Genomic DNA, 19,876 nt, shown 5'->3' on the forward strand with positions numbered 1-19,876 from the left:
TCGCCCTACTATAGGAAAGATACAGAGGCTTTGGAGAGGGTGCAAAGAAGGTTTACCAGGATGCTGCCTGGACTGGAGGGCTTGCCTTATGAAGAAAGGTTGAATAAGCTCAGACTTTTCTCTCTGGAGAGAAGGAGGAAGAGAGGAGACCTGATCGAGGTGTACAAAATAATGAGAGGAATAGATAGAGTCAACAGCCAGAGACTTTTCCCCAGGACAGGACTGACTGGTACAAGAAGTCATAGTTTTAAGATATTAGGAGGAAGGTAGAAAGGAGACATCAGAAGAAGGTTCTTTACGCAGAGAGTTGTGAATGCATGGAATGCGTTGCCAGCTGTGATGGTGGAAGCAGAGTCACTGGGGACATTTAAGCGACTACTGGACATGCACATGTATAGCAGTGAGTTGAGAGGTGTGTAGGTTAAGTTATTATATTTTACATTAGGATTAAATCTCTGCACAACATTGTGGGCCAAAGGGCCTGTTCTGTGCTGTACTTTTTCTATATTCTATTTTAAGATTCTGAAAAGAAATGCTTTCTTTCACCTTCATGACTTTTGGGTTGAAACTATTTTGTGGGATCGAGGTGATGATTGTTTTCATAGAGAATCATAGAATCCTTACCGTGCGGAGAGAGGCCATTCAGCCCATTGGTCCACACCGACTCTCCAAAGAGTGTCCCACCCAGACCCATCCTATCCCTCTAACCCTGCATTTCCCATGGCTAATGCACCCTGCTTGCACATCCCTGGACACCATGGATAACTTAGCATGGCCAATCCACCCTAACCTCCGGACTGTGGGAGGAAACCAGAGCACTTGGAGGAAACCCACGCAGACACGGGGAGAATGTGCAAACTCCACACAGATACTGCCCAGAGGCTGGAATCAAACCTGGGTCCCTGGCACTGTGAGGCAGCAGTGCTAACCACCGAGCTAGTTTTGTGCGGTGAATATAAAATCCTCCTGCTTTCTATTCAAACAGATCCCGCACTGAGCACTGTGTGTGTATGTGACAGAGTGTGAGAGTGTGTGTATGTGTGGAAGAGGGAGGGAGAGAGAGAGAGACAAAGAGAGTGTGTGTATTTTTGTGAGACACAGAGTTCCCTAACTGTATCCCACTGTGACCCACACACATCTGGAACACTGTGGAGACCCCACTGATGGAACTGTAGGATCACGGGTTGGGGAGGAGGGGAGGTAGGAAGGATTCTACAGCGGGAAATGTGGAGGAACTGTATGAGTTGCGGAGGAAGGTCTGTAAGTACGGGCGAGAGGCAGTGGTGGAGAAAATTATGATGAGACCTTGTGTTTGCTTTTCAAGAAAGACCACATGACGCCTTGTTTTTAATTGTTGCTGGAGCCAAATTTCAAGGTTGAGTTATTTAGGCCACACCCAAAGTTTGAAAAACAGAAAATGCAAGATCGCAAGCTGCCTCCTTGTTTAACACTCGCTCTGTTGGAACTGCTGTGTCTCAAATACTGTGGCCCCCAAAATTTCAAATCGGACTGCCCCCCAACTCCCCCTACCCCAGCACCTATCCCCACTGTCCCGGCTGTTGAGCTGCATTCTGTTCTGACGGTTGCTAAGACTCATTGGCTTCACAGGTCTGTCTGAACCATTACAGAGTTGGACAACTGAGTGAAAATAAGTCCAGAACAACGTTAGACCTACATCGTGCTTGGTGAAATATTTCAGATTCCCATCAGCCTCCGACAGGACAAACTTCCTGTTCAGGAACTGCCCGTTATCTCGGCCACGTTTCCATAGAAACCCTTCTCTGTAGCCTAAGGGAGAAAACACATGAAACAACAGGTTATTTAATGCAACAATTGTATTGTGAGACTAAGATACCTGTGTATATGTGGAGGTTTTTTAAAAAAATTCATTTGTGGGATGTGGGTGTCACTGGCTGGGCCAGCATTTGTTGCCCATTCCTAGTTGCCCCTTGGGAAATTGGGGGTGAGCTGCCTTCGTGAACTGCTGCAGTCCACGTGCTGTAGGTAGACTCACAATGCTAGTAGTGGGGGAATTCTAGGATTTTGATCCAGCGACAGTGAAGGCATGGCGATAAGTTTCCAAGTCAGGGTGCTGAATGGCTTGGAGGGGAACTTGCAGGGGGTGGTGTTCCCAAGTACCTGCTGCCCTGGTCCTTCTAGATGGAAATGGTCGTGGGTTTGGAAGGTGCTGTCTGAGGATCTTTGATGAATTTCTGCAGTGCTTCTTGTAGATAGCCCACACTGCTGCTACTGAGCACCAGTGGTGGAGGGATTGACTGTTTGTAGATGTGGTGCGAACTAAGCGGCTGCTTTGTCCTGGATGGTGACCTTCTTGTGTATTGTTGGAGCTGCACCCAGGCAAGCAGGGAGTATTCCATCACACTCCTGACTTGTGCCTTGTAGATGGTGGGTAGACTTTGGGGTGTGAGGAGCTGAGTTACTCGCCACAGAATCCCTATTATCCGATCTGCTCTCGTAGCCACTGTGTTTAAGTGGTGAGTCCAGTTAAGTTTCTGGTCAATGGTAACTCCAAGGATAGAGTCACACAACATGGAAACAGAGTCTTTGCTCCAACTAGTCCTAATAACTTGGAAGTCTAGTTATCCAGTTATCTGTTAGATCAGATTCCCTACAGTGTGGAAACAGGCCCTTCAGCCCACAAGTCCACACCGAGCCTCCGAAGAGTAACCCACCCAGACCCATTTCCCTCTGACTAATGCACCTAACACTATGGGCAATTTAGCATGGCCAATTCACCTGACCTGCACATCTTTGGATTGTGGGAGGAAACCGGAGCACCCGGAGGAAACCCACACAGACACAGGGAGAATGTGCAGACTCCACACAGACAGTCGCCCGAGGCTGGAATCAAACTTGGGACCCTGGTGTGTGAGGCAGCAGTGCTAACCACTGAGCCACCGTGCCGCCCATAGTTGTCAAATGATTTCTGACATGCTCATAAATAGGATAGAATTCAGCCATTTTACCTCCAGCTTCTTCCTTCACTCGTACAACAGTTTTAAGTTCCTTCACTATGATGCAACATGCCATTTTAATTTGATTTACTGGAGATTGGAGTGGCTTATTTAATTGAAAACTTTCCCTGAACTTGTGTATCAATAATTTACTCAAGATTACATAATAGCAAAAATACTTTCTAGCTATCTGCTGCCAACAAGTGAAAATTATGGAACCAACAGCATTAGGATTTCAGTCAGTTGTGCCTTCAGCCATCAGCCATCAACCATCTAAGCTCTGGAATTCCATCCCGAAACTTCCCACCTCACCCTTTCTTTAAAAGGCAACTACTTTAATGCAGATTCTGGCAGCCCTCTTAACACTTCCTTTGACTTAGTGACAATGTTTGATTAATGTACCAAAGTAGTCACAGTAGTGTAAAGGTGCTACCTAAATGCAATCTATATAAGTCTATCTTTACAAACCTGGTCTGCCTGAAGTATTTTGAACTGGATTGAAGCACTTGTGATTAGACACATTTAAAGTGCTAAGCTAAGAATTTTCTACAAGAAGGTACAGGAAGGATGTTTTTGATGACTGGGTCACAGAGTAAGGATAATGGATAGGTCCCTTAGGCCAGAGACGAGGAGGAATTTCTTCACCCAGAGAGTGGTGAGATTGTGGAATTCTCAGCCCCAAGAACTTGAGGCCAAAACGTTGAAGATTTTCAAGAAAGATGTAGATATAGTTATTAGGACTAAAGGGATCAAAGGATATGGGAAGGAACAGAGCAGTGAGTTGGATGATCAGCCATGATCATACCAATTGGCAGAGCAGGCTTGAAAGGCCTAGTGGCCTACTCCTACATTCTGTTTCTATTAAATGCTCTTGTTGACATTGTCAGTTTGATTTGGATAGAGACAGAGACATAAAAGCATGGAAACAGCCTCTTCAGCCCAACGTGTCCTTGCGGACCAGGTTTCCTAAACTGAACTGGTTCTATTTGCCTGCATTTGGCCCATATCCCCCAAACATACTTGTCCAAATGTCTTTTAAATGTTGTAATTATATTCACTTCTATCACTTCCTTTGGCAGCTCATTTCATTTATGCACCAATGTGTTGAAAAAGTTGCTCCTCAGAGCCCTTTTAAAATCTCTTCCCTCTCATCTTAAACCTATGCACTCTAGTTTTTAACTCCCTGCCCTGGGGAGAAAAAATCTTGGCTATTCAGCTTTCTATGCCCTTGTGATTTTATAAGTCTCTATCAGGTCACTCACTCCTCAGCCTCCTACGGGGAAAAAAAGTCCCACCCTTTCCCAGTTTCTTCTTATAACTCAACGCTTCCAGTATCAGGAACATCCTTGCAAATCTTTTTTGCAGCCTTACCAGTATAACAACATCCTTCCTATAACAGGACATCCAGAATTTTACACAATACTGCAAATGTGGCCTTACCAATGTCTCGTACAGCCGTAACATAATGTCACAACTCCGATAGTAAATGATCTGACTGATGAAGGAAAGCATGTCAAACACCTTCTTCGCCACCCTGTCTACCTGTGACACCACTTTCAAGGAACTATATATTTGCACCCCTGGGACTGTGTGACAAAACTCCCCAGGGCCCTACCATTACTGTGTAAGTTCTACCCTAGTTTGTCTTAAATAAAGATGTTGCATTTTAAAAAATCTAAATTAAACTCCATCTGCCATTCCTCAGCCCACTGGCCCAATTGATCAAGATCCCATTGCACTCTTAGGTAACTTTGTTCACTGTCCACTATATTTCTAATTTTGGTGTCATCCCGTAAACTCACTAACCATGCCCCCTAGATTCTCATAGATGGTTGCACGTTCGAGTCAGAGGGTCAACACAAACTTTTATTCCAGGAGTTATCACACCACCTATATAAACACTGTAGAATAGAACAAATTGGAAGAGGAGTAAGCCATTCAGCCCCTCATGCCTGTTCCACCATTCAAGACAATCACTGTAAACTAGCTTAATTTATTTGCCTTGGTTCCCTCAATACCTTTGTTGACAGCGGGGATTCAGTGAAGGTGTCAAATAGTGCATATCGTAATACTATATAATCTTTACAATGCAGAAAGAGGCCATTCGGCCAATCGAGTCTGCACTAACCCTCCAGAGAGCATCCCATCCAGACTCGTCCCATGCCTGTAACCTCACACGGGGTCATTATCTTGGCTAACCCACCCAGCCCTGCACATCCCTGGACACTATGGGACAATTTCCCATGGCCAATCCACCCTAACCTGCACATCCCTGGACACTATGGGACAATTTCCCATGGCCAATCTATCCTAACCTGCACATCCCTGGACACTATGGGACAATTTCCCATGGCCAATCTATTCTAACCTGCACATCCCTGGACACTATGGGGCAATTTCCCATGGCCAATCTATCCTAACCTGCACATCCTTGGACACTATGGGACAATTTCCCATGGCCAATCTATCCTAACCTGCACATCCCTGGACCCTATGGGATAATTTCCCATGGCCAATCTATCCTAACCTGCACATCCCCCTGGACACTATGGGGCAATTTCCCATAGCTAGCCCAACGTAACCTGCGCATCTTTGAACACTATGGGGCAATTTCCCATGGCTAACCCACCCTAACCCGCAAAGCTTTGAACTGTGGGAGGAAACCAGAGCACCCAGAGAAAGCCCACGCAAATTGTACAGAATCCAACTTTAACTAAAAGAGACGACCAAGCTGTTGCGGATCCTGGTCAGCACAGACGAGTTGCAGTAAAGGCTCTGTTTCCATTCTGTATGACTCTATGACTGGGAGGGAATGGAAATTCTAGTGCTATACATCTGTGGTTTAACCATGCAGATAATACCCAGGAGAAATTCCAAAACACCTTCCTTTTTTGTTCAAAACCTGGAGGTTGGGAAGAATTTGCCACACCCTGAGCTTGCACTGACTGCTACCTGAGCAGCTGTTGGCTCTTGCCTGAAGCACGTTTTAATCTGTCAAGGAATGAAGGAAGCCTCACTGTCAGCTCGAGTTCACTTCAACCTGAGCAGTTTTCACAAAAAGGAACAGAATCACAAGATTCCCTGAGAGGACGTTTGTCTGGCGGGATTGCAAATCCTGGGCATTTCACACACCAGTGCCTTTGCTAACTTCAGGCCACTGTATAAAAACCTGCTGCACACAGATTTACCACTTTATTGCTAGTTCTACTGATCGTTTCTCTACACCACCCAACCCTCCCATTGTCTCTGGGTCCGAGGCAAACTAACATCAGTTAAAGACTGTGAGACTGGAAATGTAGGAGCAAAGACAGGATAAGAGATATCTCCGAGACACATCGGTCGGTGTACAGGTATCTCCCTGAGAGACACCGGTCGGTGTACAGGTATCTCCCAGAGACACCGGTCGGTGTACAGGTATCACGCTGAGAGACACCGGTCGGTGTACAGGTATCTCCCTGAGAGACACCGATCGGTGTACAGATATCTCCCTGAGAGACACCGGTCACTGTACAGGTATCTCCCTGAGAGACACCGGTCACTGTACAGGTATCTCCCTGAGAGACACCGGTCGGTGTACAGGTATCACGCTGAGAGACACCGGTCGGTGTACAGATATCTCCCTGAGAGACACCGGTCGGTGTACAGATATCTCCCTGAGAGACACCGGTCGGTGTACAGATATCTCCCTGAGAGACACCGGTCGGTGTACAGATATCTCCCTGAGAGACACCGGTCGGTGTACAGATATCTCCCTGAGAGACACCGGTCGGTGTACAGATATCTCCCTGAGAGACACCGGTCGGTGTACAGGTATCTCCCTGAGACACACCGGTCGGTGTACAGATATCTCCCTGAGAGACACCGGTCGGTGTACAGGTATCTCCCTGAGAGACATCGGTCGGTGTACAGGTATCTCCCTGAGAGACACCGGTCGGTGTACAGGTATCTCCCTGAGACACACCAGTCGGTGTACAGGTGACAGGTATCTCTGTGACAAAAATTGAGAAACAAGAGCATTGGTAAGGTTGGGCGGTTGTGGCTGGGAATGGGTGATGGGATGGCAAAGTGGGCACAGTATTTGGCTGAAAGTGGCTGTTTTCGGTGACGTCAGCTCAGAATGTCTTTCTCAGTGCCAGTCTCAGGATTTGCTGTGTACCCACTGTAGCCCGTGGGCACTGCTGGAATTCCCGGGAGACGGGGGACTGGGATCTTTCTCTGTTGGTTTCCAGGTAAACCGGAGTGTCGTGCGTCTTTCTTTTCATCCCAAGGTCACAGCTCGAAACCCCTGTACTCCAGAGATTCAGGCACGTCCCTGCTCACTCTCCCGGCATGGAACCAAACATTTCTGATCAAGGGGCAACTATTGCCAAGCAGGGGACATCTCTCTGGTTTCTCGGGACAACATTAAACCCAAAACTAAAATGTGGGCCACTGTCAAATTGGCGTTTGCGGTGAGTAAGTTTGGCTGCTTCCTTTGAAGTTGAGACTACACTGCATAGCGTACTTCATTAGTCGTAAAGCACTTTGAGACATCCCTGGTGCTACATAAATATAAGTGCTCTCTGCTTTGAACCTGAGGGAGTGGTCCTGATCTGACTGCAGTTTAACCAGGTTCTGGAGTGGAGATTTCAATGCCTTTGGTTATTAAAGTGCACACCATGAGTCTTTGCTCACTTAGCAGGGGAAAGGGCTAACCATAAACTTTTACATCTGGGTCACTTCTCTGTGGTTTTAAGTGGGGCTTATTGCTAAAGAGAGAAACAGTGTGAGCTAAATTTGTCTTGGAGACTTGGTGATAGGATCAAAACTAAACACAAGTCTGACTGACTCTGTTGCCTGGGAGAGGCAGTCAGCAGTAGAGAGATAATACGTCTCTCTCTCAATTTTCTGTGGTAATTCTGAGGACAGTGGTTCCTCTTTATGAAAACTGCACTAATTTCAGTCAATATCACCAGGGCAGGTTGGCTAACTGATAAGACTGGGGCTGCTAAAAAAACTGCAACTAAAAATGGTAGGGTTTCTTCAAAGTACCACAACACACACAGTGCTGTGTCAGTCAGCTGTGGAGACTGGACTGGACTGACTGCTCACAACATGCTGCTTTCTCACACCAGGCTCTGCGTCTCTCGATTCCTGAGTTGCTGTAATCAACGTGCGGTTGTACTAAACACAGAAGAAGGTTCTAGATCCGAATGCCGATGCTTTTGCACTTTTCACTCCTGAGCTGCAGGCATCGCTAACTGGGCCCATCGCTAACTGCTCTGAGTAACGGGCGATGAGCTGCCCCCTTGCTATAGTACATCATACAAACTGTAGAGTGTGGAGAAAGACCATTCAGCCCATTGAGTCTGCGCTGACCGTCTGAAGAACATCCCACCTAGTACCCATAACCCCACACTTAACATGGCCAATCTACTGAAGCTGATGAAGGGCCCTGGTCTGACTCTCCTGGTGCTTGGATTCTGCCTGACTGGCCGTACTTTTCTAGCACCACTCTAATCTTGACCCAATCTACTTAAGATGTACGCCTTTGGACTTGTAATCATAAAATCCCTACAGTGTGGAAGCAGACCATTTGACCCATCAGATCTACACTAACCCTTTGGAAAGCACTCCATCCAGACCCACCCCTCCTTCTCTATCCCTGTAACCCTGCATTTCCCACGGCCACTCCACCTAAGCTACACATCCCTGGTCACTATGGAACAATTTAGCATGGCCAATTCACCCTAACTTGCACATCCCTGGACACTACGGGCAATTTCCCACAGCCAATTCACCCTGATCTGCACATCTTTGGACTGTGGGAGGAAACCGGAGCACCCGGAGGAAACCCACACAGACACAGGGAGAATGTGCAAACTCCACACAGACAGTCGCCTGAGGGTGGAATTGAACCAGAGTCTCTGGTGCTGTGAGGCAGCAGTGCTAACCACTGAGCCACTCACAGTCATTTGATAAATCTGCTTTGCCCCCTCAGAAGGCAATCAAATCAATCGCCCTGGACTGGAGGGTTCCATACCTGAACAGGTATTGGTGAAGCGATCTCCAACAGCTCCCAGCTCACATTTACTGATTCCTGACTGTTTTATTTCCAGATTTCAAAAAGAAGTTCAAAATTCTCAATTCTCCTGATGGGATTTAAACATGGTCCTGTAGACCCCAGTTCGTCACCATTCCCTTGACCATGGTCAGCGACCCACAGTCAACAGGTTAAAAGAGGGAAAGGTGCCCTGTTGCCCAGTGATCCATGTCGAGTGTAGGATCAGATTATGTTCTGGTTCCTTCCGTAGCCAAATAGCCAGCCAGAGCTTCAAAGCTTATGACCGGGGCCAAGGATGGAAGGAACAGGAGAAGGAGTGGACTATCTCAGTGTCGAGTCACTGCCACCTTTCGAAATGGTCATCACGGATCTTAGGCACAACCCGATGCCCCTCTGCCAGCCTAATGCTTCCCTGAGAGGCAAAACAGTCTCTGTGTCAGTCCTCAATGTACTCCAACGATGAAGACGCAGCAATCTTCAGGGAGAGGGAATTCCAAAAAACTTGCAATTACCTCTGAATGAGAAATGTCCTCCCCATCTCTGAGTGACATGATCAGCTCCTAATCCTGACTCTGTGCCCTGTGTTTTCGATCGCACTCTGTCTATCCAAAACAAGCCACAGCTGCCATTGCCACAGGTGACCACAGGGCTGGGGGAGAGAGGGGGGGAGAGAGAGAGAGAGAGAGAGAGAGAGCAAGAGCAAGACAGAAAGAGTGAGAGACAGAGAGAGAGACAGAGAGAGAGACAGAGAGAGAGACAGTGAGAGAGAGAGAGAGAGACAGGGACAGAGAAAGAGAGAGAGAGACAGGGACAGAGAAAGAGAGAGAGAGACAGGGACAGAGAAAGAGAAATAGAGACAGACAGAGAGAGACAGAGAGAGAGATGCAGAGACAGAGAGAGACAGAGACAGAGATGACTGATGGTGGTTTAACCTGAGGCAAGGGGCGAGGGTGGGAAGGTGGGAACTTAACGGTAACCTTGGTCATTGAGGGAAGTGAATTGGTGTTGTTGGTGTGACTTTGCATCATAAACCAGCTGTCCAGCCAACTGAGCTAAATGACCCCCCACCCCCATCCATATGAATGGAATTGCATAGTTCATGGTCGGGCCCTGGGGACCGTTGTTGAACAAGAGACCTAGGGGTATGGATACGTAGTTCCTTAAAAGCAGTGTCACAGGTAGACAGGGCAGTGATGGTGGTGTTTGGCAGGCTTGCCTTCATTGGTCAGAGCACTGGGTACAGGAGTTGGGATTATCACGTTATGGCTCTACAGGACATTGGTGAGGCGACACTTGGAGCACTGCTATAGGAAGGATATAATTAAACTGGAAAGAGTGCAAAGAAAGATTTACGGGGGATGTTACCACAACTGGCAGGTTTGAGTTACAAGGATAGGCTGGGGCATTTTTCCCTGATGCGCAGGAGGCTGAGGGATCTAGAAAATCACGAGAGGCTTAGCTAAGGGGAATAGGTTTACAGGGATATGGGCCAAACACAAACAAATGGGACTCGCTCAGTTTAGGAAACCTGGTCAGCATGGATGGTTGGGCCGAAGGGCCTGTTTCCATGCTGTATGACTCTATAATAGGTTCAGGATGAGAGGGGGAAAGACTTAAAAGGGACCAAAGGGTCAACTTTTTCACACAGAGGGTGGTATGTGTATGGAATGAGCTGCCAGAGGAAGTGGTGGAGGCTAGTACAATTACAACATTTAAGAGGCATCTGGATGGGTATATGAATAGGAAGGGTTTAGAGGGATATGGGCCAAATGCTGGCAGGTGGGAGTAGATTGGTATAGGATATCTGGTCAGCATGGACAAGTTGGACCGAAGGGTCTGTTTTGGTGCTGTACATCTCTATGATTCTATGGCTCTAATTTCACATCCTCAATTCCACAGGCCCTTATCTCTCCCATTAATCACTTGGCTGGCTCCTTATAGATGACTTTTGCAAATCTAGTTACATTGGTCAGCCTTTACCTTCCCTACATCCTAAAGGAGCTCTCAAACGTTTGTTAAACTGGATTTCCCTTTAGTAAAGACATATCGACTTGTTTTAATCACACAATGCTTTTCTAAATGCATTGTTTTGACTTCTTCAATAATAGATTCCAACTCTTTATGAGCGAAGGAATCGGAGAGTAAAAATGCACAAACCATTAAAACTAGCAACATGTAACCCAGGGCAGCATAAAATCAGCATGTGGGTTTAGTCCTACTGGATACAACTGAGAAAGAAGAAAGTTCTACTAAACTGGATCAAAACTGAAAGAACTGTGGAAGGTATAAATCAGATACAAAAGCAGACATTGCTGGAAAAGCTCAGCAGGTCTGGCAGCATCTGTGGAGAGAAATCATTCTGGGTTAACAAGTTCTAAGGAAGGGTCACCGAACCCAAAACGTTAGTCTGAGCCCTCCTCATAGATACTGCCAGAGTAAGTGGGTATGAGAGAAAGGGAGACAGATGGGGGTGTGTGGGAGACAGAGAGAGAGAGAGATAGATAGAAAGAGAGGAAGAACAGAGAGCGAGAGGGAGAGCGAGAGGGAGAGCATGAGTGTGTGAGAGAGTGTGTGAGAGAGTGTGTGAGAGAGTGTGAGAGAGAGTGAGAGAGAGAGTGAGAGAGAGAGTGAGAGAGAGTGAGAGTGAGAGAGAGTGAGAGAGAGTGAGAGAGAGTGAGAGAGAGAGAGAGAGAGAGAGTGAGAGAGAGTGAGAGTGAGTGAGAGTGAGTGAGAGTGAGTGAGAGTGAGTGAGAAAGTGAGTGAGGAGTGAGAGAGTGAGAGAGTGTGAGAGAGAGACAGAGATAGAGTGAGTGTGTGAGTGTGTGAGTGAGAGTGAGAGTGAGAGTGAGTGAGACGGAGAGTGAGTGAGAGTGAGTGATTGTGAGTGTGAGAGAGTGTGTGTGTGAGTGTGTGAGTGAGAATGTTTGTGAGTGAATGTATGTATGATTGAGAGTGTGTGAGTGAGAGTGTGAGTGAGAGTGTTAGTGTAAGTGTGAGTGAGAGTGTGTGAGTGAGTGTATGTATGAGTGAGAGTGTGTGTGAGTGAGTGTATATATGAGTGAGAGTGAGACTGAGAGTGAGTGAGTGAGAGTGAGAGTTGTGTAGGTGAGTGTGAGTGTGAGAGAGAGTGTGTGTGAGTGGGAGTGAGAGTGTTTGTGAGTGAGTGTATGTATAAGTGTGAGTGAGAGTGGGAGTGGGAGTGTGAGTGTGGGTGAGTGTATGTATGAGTGAGTGTGTGAGTGAGTGAGTGTATATATGAGTGAGAGTGAATGAGTGTGTGTGTGAGTGAGAGAGTGAGTGAGTGAGTGAGTGAGTGAGTGAGTGAGTGTGTGTGTGAGTGTGTGTGTGTGAGTGTGTGTGTGTGAGTGAGTGAGTGAGTGAGTGAGAGAGAGTGTGAGAGAGAGTGAGAGACAGCAAGAGAGAGCGTGTGTGTAAGTGAGAGTTTGAGAGAGAGAGAGAGAGACAGTGAGAGTGTGTGTGAGAGTGAGTGAGTGAGTATAAGAGTGTGTGTGAGTGAGTGTGAGAGAGTGTGAGTAACAGAGAGCTGGCATGGACAATGATGGGCTGAACAGCCTCCTGCTGAGTTGTGCCCAGTTGATATGTCTTGAGCCACAGATAGATGGGAATATGGAACTTGCTCCTGCAGTGAGTGGTTGAGGTAAACAGGTAGAGACAGGTTTGTGGAGCAGCTGTATAAACACAAGGGAGAAAGGATTCCAGTGCAGACAGAGTTCAATGAGCAAGGAGAGAGCAAGATTGGGTGTAGCTTAAACAGCAAGCATGAGGCAGCTGGATCGATTGCCTCTTTCTGTGCTGTAAAGTCAATGTGAGTTCACTCTTTCTCTGTCTTGCCCCCCACCACTGAATTTTAACACAATGTGAATCGATGGACCCTGGGAGTGTGGAGCCACATTCTCTCACTTACCTGTAGCATAGGCCAATGGTTTATTTGGCTCCGTGAAGTCCTTGCGTTCATACTTTGCTCGAATCCACTGCTCCCGCAGGACCCTGTAACATCCAAGGGAGATTGGCACCAACAATTCCCAACCTCCTGTCGAAATTCCTATCCTCATTCACTTCCCACCCTGCCCTTTCCACTCCGTTTCCCTAAGGATCCAGCCCCAGTTTAACACCTAAACAGTTCTATCTTCCACCTTGTACACTGTCCAACACATACTGCTCCCCTCTGCCTTCACCATCACATTGGACAACTGACATAGACAGCCCAGTGAGTGACACAGTGTGTGAGAAAGGTGGCTGTGTGTGTGACAGAGTATGTGAATGTTACAGGTAACCCAGTGCGTGACAGCATGTGAGAGTTACAGGTAATCCAGTGTGTGACAGTGTGTGTGTGTCACAGGTAACCCAGTGCATGACAGTGTGTGAGAGTTACAGGTAACCCAGTGCGTGACTGTGTGTGTGTGTGTGTTACAGGTAACCCAGTGCGTGACAGTGTGTGTGAGAGCTACAGGTAACCCAGTGTGTGACAGTGTACATGTGTTACAGGTAACCCAGTGTGTGACTGTGTGTGAGAGTTACAGGTAACCCAGTGCGTGACTCTGTGTGTGTGTGTGTGTGTGTGTGTTACAGGCAACCCAGTGTGTGACAGAATATGTGAATGTTGCAGGTAACCCAGTGCGTGACTGTGTGTGAGTTACAGGTAACCCAGTGTGTCACAGTGTGTGTGAGAGCTACAGGTAACCCAGTGTGTGACAGTGTGTGTGTTACAGGTAACCCAGTGTGTGGCAGTGTCTTTGAGTGTTACAGTAACCCAGTGTGTGTGCGTTACAGGTAGCCCAGAGTGTGACAGTCTGTGTGTTACAGGCAAACCAGTGTGTGACCGCGTGAGAGTTACAGGTAACCCAGTGTGTGACAGTGTGTGAGAGTTGTAGGTAACTCAGTGTATGAGTGTGGGAGAGTTACTAGTAACTCAGTGAGTGGCAGTGTGTGTGAGAGATACAAGTAACCCAGTGTGTGTGAGTTACAGATAGCCCAGTGTGTGACAATCTGTGTGTTACAGGCAAACCAATTTGTGAGTGTATGAGAGTTACAGGTAACCCACTGTGTGACAGTGTGTGAGAGATATACAAGTAACTCAGTGTGTGACAGTGTGTGTGAGTTACAGGTAACCTGGTGTGTGTGTTACAGGCAAACCAGTGTGTGAGAGTTACAGGTAACCCAGTGTGTGACAGTGTGAGATAGTTGGAGATAACCCAGTGTGTGACTGCGTGTGAGCATTACAGGTAGTCCAGTATGTAACAGTGTGTGTGTGTTACAGGTAACCCGGTGTGTACTGTGCCTGAAACCTTGCAGTCTGTGGTTAAACCAAAACAAAAATGGAAAGATGCTCAATTCCAACGAAAGCCTTGATGAATTGGATAAAAGGTTCATGTTTTTCCTGACACCAATGGAACGAGAGAGAAGTTGGGTGCAGGCTGTGTACTGTACTCACTGACAGTCGGTGTAGTTCGGGACGTAGTAATATATCGGCACAAATGCTTCATACTTCTGCTGGGCAGCTTTGTTACCATGTTGGGCCATAAACTGGAAGGGAGAGAGATGGAGTTAAAGACCAAAGCTGGGTTGGAGGTCTGTAGTCACTAAAACTCTCTGCTGTCAGATGGCCCAGCGCTGGGACACAGGAGAGCACCATGAGCTCCTTCACGCCCAGTGCCTCACTCAGCCTGCCAATGGGAAGAGCAGGAGGCACAAACCTGTCATCCACTGTGACCTATCGCTGGGAACAACACAGTGGGAGGATTCCCCCTGAGCAACGTGATCAACGTCACCCTCAAACACATCATATCGACTTGGCTGGACACAAAACCTGGGGGGTAATATTTACAAATGAAGATAGACAGCAGGGGGTCAGCCCCACGAAGAGAGATTGGATAAACTGGGCCTACAATTGGCTAAAGCTTTGAAGAGTGAGAGGTGATCAAATTAAAACCTACCCAATCCTTAAAGGGACAGACCAGATAAATGAGGGTAGGATGCTTGCTGGGATGGGGAGTCAGGGGAGGGGATACACAATTTAAAAATATGTTGGATGCCAGTTAGGACTGTCCAAATATGACTAGATTAATTTAGGAAGTCCGGTCAGCATGGACCAGTTGGGCAGATGGGTCTGTTTCCATGCTGTACATCCCCATGACTCCCTGAATGAGGTAGGGTGAATTTTTTATACTCAGTGTGTTGGGATTCCACAAAGGGCTTTTGAAGCTCAGCTTCTGAGTATATTTGAGGCATAGATTAAGAGATGGTGTACAAGGTTACAAGGATGGGGGGAGCAAGAGAAATCAAAGTATTTGATCAGCCGTGATCATATGGAATGGTGAGCCAGGCTCGATGGGCTGAATGCCATGCTCCAATGTTGCTGAAGGTCAAGTTGATTATGGAGATCCTTACAGAATCCCTCATTAATCTGGAGAGGACTTTGGATCCTTTTCGTTCCCACACATTCTCAGGCTGTGAGCATTATTGGCAAGCTTGGATAGGTTCCTCATCTCTCAGGAAATTGGTGGTAGATGGTCTCGAACCGCCTCAGTCCGTATGGCGTAGGGACCAGAGCTGAAGGTGGTTCCAGGCTTCTGACCCAGTGACAATGGGGGAGCGGTGATATATGTCCGCGATGGGATGCACACAAACCTTGCACCATTGTGGCTGGGTGTCTTCCTGTTGGTGTTGTCACATGACATCCCACTTCAAACCCCACCCCGACCACCCCAATCCTGCCATTGGCTAATCCCCCAGGCACGCTACCTCTCTGTGTCCAATTGGAAAGTGGAACACGCACGGTTACCCAATGGCATGAATCTTGTTGGCTAAACAGTGTCTCTGTCCTCACCTCCAACCTTTGACCTTCAAATGCATTGATGGTTAATGACCACAACACTATCCAACCATACTCTCACACAGATGTACCACTCACCAATTGGAGACGCCAGGGAGAGGGAGAGGGCGAGGGCAAGTGGGCAAGGGAGATGGGGTGGGGTGAGAGAGGGGGGCAAGGGCAAGGGGACAAAGGCAAGGGGTGAGGTCAAGGGGTTGGGAGCGGGAGCAGGGGAGAAGGAGAGAGAGCGAGGGAGAGGGAGTGAGGGCGTGGCAGAAGGAGGACATGATGAGGTTTGACTGTGCTGACTGTAACAGTCGAACAGCACATCAACTCTCCCTGGTCCAGGGTCTCACATGCAGCATGGTCAAGACACTGGAGGAAAGTTGCTTTTTGTAGAACACACACACACACACACACACACACACACTATGATTTGGAATCAAATCTCACCATGGGCATACCTCCCGAATCACTGTGTGTTCCTGTGACTCTATAACTCCTCCTATTCGTAGTCTGTTATGCCTGACCCCACAGCGGCAATTCCCTGGGCCTGAGACTCTGTATTTCTGGATCTCTGATTACATGAATCACTCCCTCTCTCTCCATTACAACCTATCTCTTTGATCAAACTTACTGTTTCTTGGTTTGGTCTTCTCTCTCTGCCTCTGAGAAATGCCTTTGACATTTAATGTATAAATACCAGGGAGTGTCTGGAGGAAAATGGGTAAGGAATATTTGATGTCTCCATGTTATTAGCCTTTTGAAATCACACATCAACTTTCAACCAGAGACTCTCCAACACAAAGAAATCTTGGCACCACATGAACCTTTCTAGAGAAAACTCCTCTGTGTGATTCCACATTCCCCACTCCCCCAGACCATAACTGGATGAGATCATAATCAATTTAAAATTACAACCTCTCCATCCAGTTATGTTGGCTGTCAGACTGTAACTGTTTCAGACTGAAGTTGTGTTGGTATGTAGCTGATTCAGACTGTAATTGTTTCAGACTGAAGTTGTGTTGGTATGTAGCTGATTCAGACTATAACTGTTTCAGACTGAAGTTGTGTTGGTATGTAGCTGATTCAGACTGTAACTGTTTCAGTCTGAAGTTGTGTTGGTATGTAGCTGATTCAGACTATAACTGTTTCAGACTGAAGTTGTGTTGGTATGTAGCTGATTCAGACTGTAACTGTTTCAGTCTGAAGTTGTGTTGGTCTATAGGTGATTCAGACTGTAAGTCTTTCAGTCTGAAGTTATGGTGGTGTGTAGGTGATTTAGACTGTAGCTGACTTAGGCTTTCAGCTGAAGACTTTCCTTCATTGGGTGAGGCATTAAATACAATCGCAGTGGTGTAATACAGGAACTGTCTCTCAGACACTGGTTTGGCTACAGCTGGAGTTTTTTGTACAGTCCTACTCACCATATTCTCGACAGTGGTTATGGACTTCCTGCAAAGTACAGCGGAGATTTACGAGAAGGTTGGCCTGGGCTGGAATACTGCACTACCGAGGGAATGGTTGGATCAGCTGGGGGCGGTTTCCCTGAGAATCGGGGAGGCTTGAGGGGTGACTTTGTTAACATGATGTGGGGCATTGATAAATAGGAGAGGGAAGACCTGTCTCTCCTAGCACAGAGCTCAGTTCCCCAGGGAAGGGGGGGGGGGGCACAAATTTAAGGGGATTGGCAGAGGGGGCATGAGGAAAAACATTGCTCCCCAGAGGGTGGTGGGAGGGGTTTGGAACTCTGTCTCGGTCAGTGGTTGAGGTGGAACTCCTTTTAAAAGGAACTTGAATCTGCCACACCTTCGCACAGGTACCTGCTTGGGGCTGGCATAAGCTTGTACAAACCAGGATTGACACAATGGGCTCTTTGGCCTTCTCCTATCCCATATCTTCACTTTAGATCTACAAACTCAGATTGTCGTTGGTACGGACTGTCGTCGGTTCAGACCAGGCTGCTGGTGCCCCAGGATGATGAGTTGCTTCATTCATTCAATCTTTTGCTGAGCAATGATATTTCCAACAGCAGATGTAATGCAACATTTCCTCAGTCTGCATGGTTCCCTCTGTGTCCTGTCAGTCTGTGGTTACATCTGCTCTCTCCACGGTCACCAAATTTATTTCTAAAACGCCAACAAGATATTTTCGGAATTTATCTCATCTTGTGGAGGACAGTGAGTTTTCGATGCCCAGTGACAGAAAATTAAAGGGGTCGTGTAAGAGGCAGAGGCACCATAAGAGAGCAGAGCAAAATTAGGCCATTCGTCCCACTGAGTCTGTTCCACTGTTCGATGACGGCTGATCTGTTTCTCAATCCCATTCTCCCGCTTTCTCCCCATAACCCTTGATCCCCTCACCAATGCAGAACCTCTCCATCTCCATCTTTGAATACACTCAATGACTTGCCCTCCACAGCCCTCTGTGGCAATGAGTTCCATAGATTACCCCACTCTCTGGCTGAAGAAATTCCTCCTCATCTCAGTTCTAAAGTGTTGTCCCTTCACCCTGAGGCTGTGCCCTCGGGGCTTGGTCTCTCCTACCGGTGGAATCACCTTCTCCATGTCCACTCTATCCAGGCCTCTCAGAAATCTGTAAGTTTCAATCAGCTCCCCCCTCCCCCCTCCCCCTACCCCTACCCCCCCGCCCCACAACTCCACCATCATTGTAAACCCCATTGAGTACAGACCCATAGTCCTCAACTGTTTCTCATATGCCCTACATCCCCGAGATCATTCCTCTGGACTAGGACTAGGTTAGTCTGGGATTATGGTCGGCATGGATTGGTTGGCCGAAGAGTCTGTTTCCATGCTGTGTATCTCCAAGACTCTGCAATAACCTCCCAACACCAGCCCATCCTTCCTCAGATACAGGGTTGAAGATGCAATCCACGATGGGGTGGGATACCAGGTCCGCCTGCAGCATCCTGCCCAGAACTCATCTGCTCCGTCTGCTTTTAACTTTTATCCTTCCTTGTTGTTTCCTTACTTCAATCCACTTCCTTCCTGTGGTGGAGATCGGTGTACCTTGGTACAGTGTGGGCGGTGATCGGTGCACCGTGGTACAGTGTGGGCGGTGATCGGTGTATCTTGGTACAGTGTGGGCGGTGATCGGTGCACCGTGGTACAGTGTGGGCGGTGATCGGTGCACCGTGGTACAGTGTGGGCGGTGATCGGTGCACCGTGGTACAGTGTGGGCGGTGATCGGTGCACCGTGGTACAGTGTGGGCGGTGATCGGTGCACCGTGGTACAGTGTGGGCGGTGATCGGTGCACCGTGGTACAGTGTGGGCGGTGATCGGTGCACCGTGGTACAGTGTGGGCGGTGATCGGTGCACCGTGGTACAGTGTGGGCAGTGATCGGTGCACCGTGGTACAGTGTGGGCAGTGATCGGTGCACCGTGGTACAGTGTGGGCGGTGATCGGTGCACCGTGGTACAGTGTGGGCGGTGATCGGTGTACCTTGGTACAGTGTGGGGGGGTGATCGGTGTATCTTGGTACAGTGTGGGCGGTGATCGGTGCACCTTGGTACAGTGTGGGGGTGATCGGTGTATCTTGGTACAGTGTGGGCGGTGATCGGTGCACCGTGGTACAGTGTGGGCGGTGATCGGTGCACCGTGGTACAGTGTGGGCGGTGATCGGTGTACCTTGGTACAGTGTGGGGGTGATCGGTGCACCGTGGTACAGTGTGGGCGGTGATCGGTGCACCGTGGTACAGTGTGGGCGGTGATCGGTGTACCTTGGTACAGTGTGGGCGGTGATCGGTGTACCTTGGTACAGTGTGGGGGTGATCGGTGCACCGTGGTACAGTGTGGGCGGTGATCGGTGCATCGTGGTACAGTGTGGGCGGTGATCGGTGTACCGTGGTACAGTGTGGGCGGTGATCGGTGTACCTTGGTACAGTGTGGGGGTGATCGGTGCACCGTGGTACAGTGTGGGCGGTGATCGGTGTACCGTGGTACAGTGTGGGGGTGATCGGTGTACCGTGGTACAGTGTGGGCGGTGATCGGTGCACCGTGGTACA

The 19,876-nt window shown here is 48.1% G+C and overlaps 1 protein-coding gene across 1 annotated transcript in view; it reads right to left on the reverse strand.

The window, feature by feature from the left end:
• Positions 1 to 19,876, reverse strand: part of LOC140489388 (arf-GAP with dual PH domain-containing protein 1) — a 64,170-nt gene that overhangs the window by 24,519 nt on the left and 19,775 nt on the right. Inside the window, exons 3-5 of the mRNA XM_072588889.1 lie at positions 14,471 to 14,562; positions 12,944 to 13,026; positions 1,676 to 1,788 (exon numbers count right to left, since the gene is read on the reverse strand). Coding sequence (XP_072444990.1) covers positions 1,676 to 1,788; positions 12,944 to 13,026; positions 14,471 to 14,562 — 288 coding nt within the window. The remainder of the gene's footprint in view (positions 1 to 1,675; positions 1,789 to 12,943; positions 13,027 to 14,470; positions 14,563 to 19,876) is intronic.

This window comes from Chiloscyllium punctatum, chromosome 18 (assembly GCF_047496795.1).
Source record: "Chiloscyllium punctatum isolate Juve2018m chromosome 18, sChiPun1.3, whole genome shotgun sequence".
NCBI classification, from domain to species: Eukaryota; Metazoa; Chordata; class Chondrichthyes; order Orectolobiformes; family Hemiscylliidae; genus Chiloscyllium; species Chiloscyllium punctatum.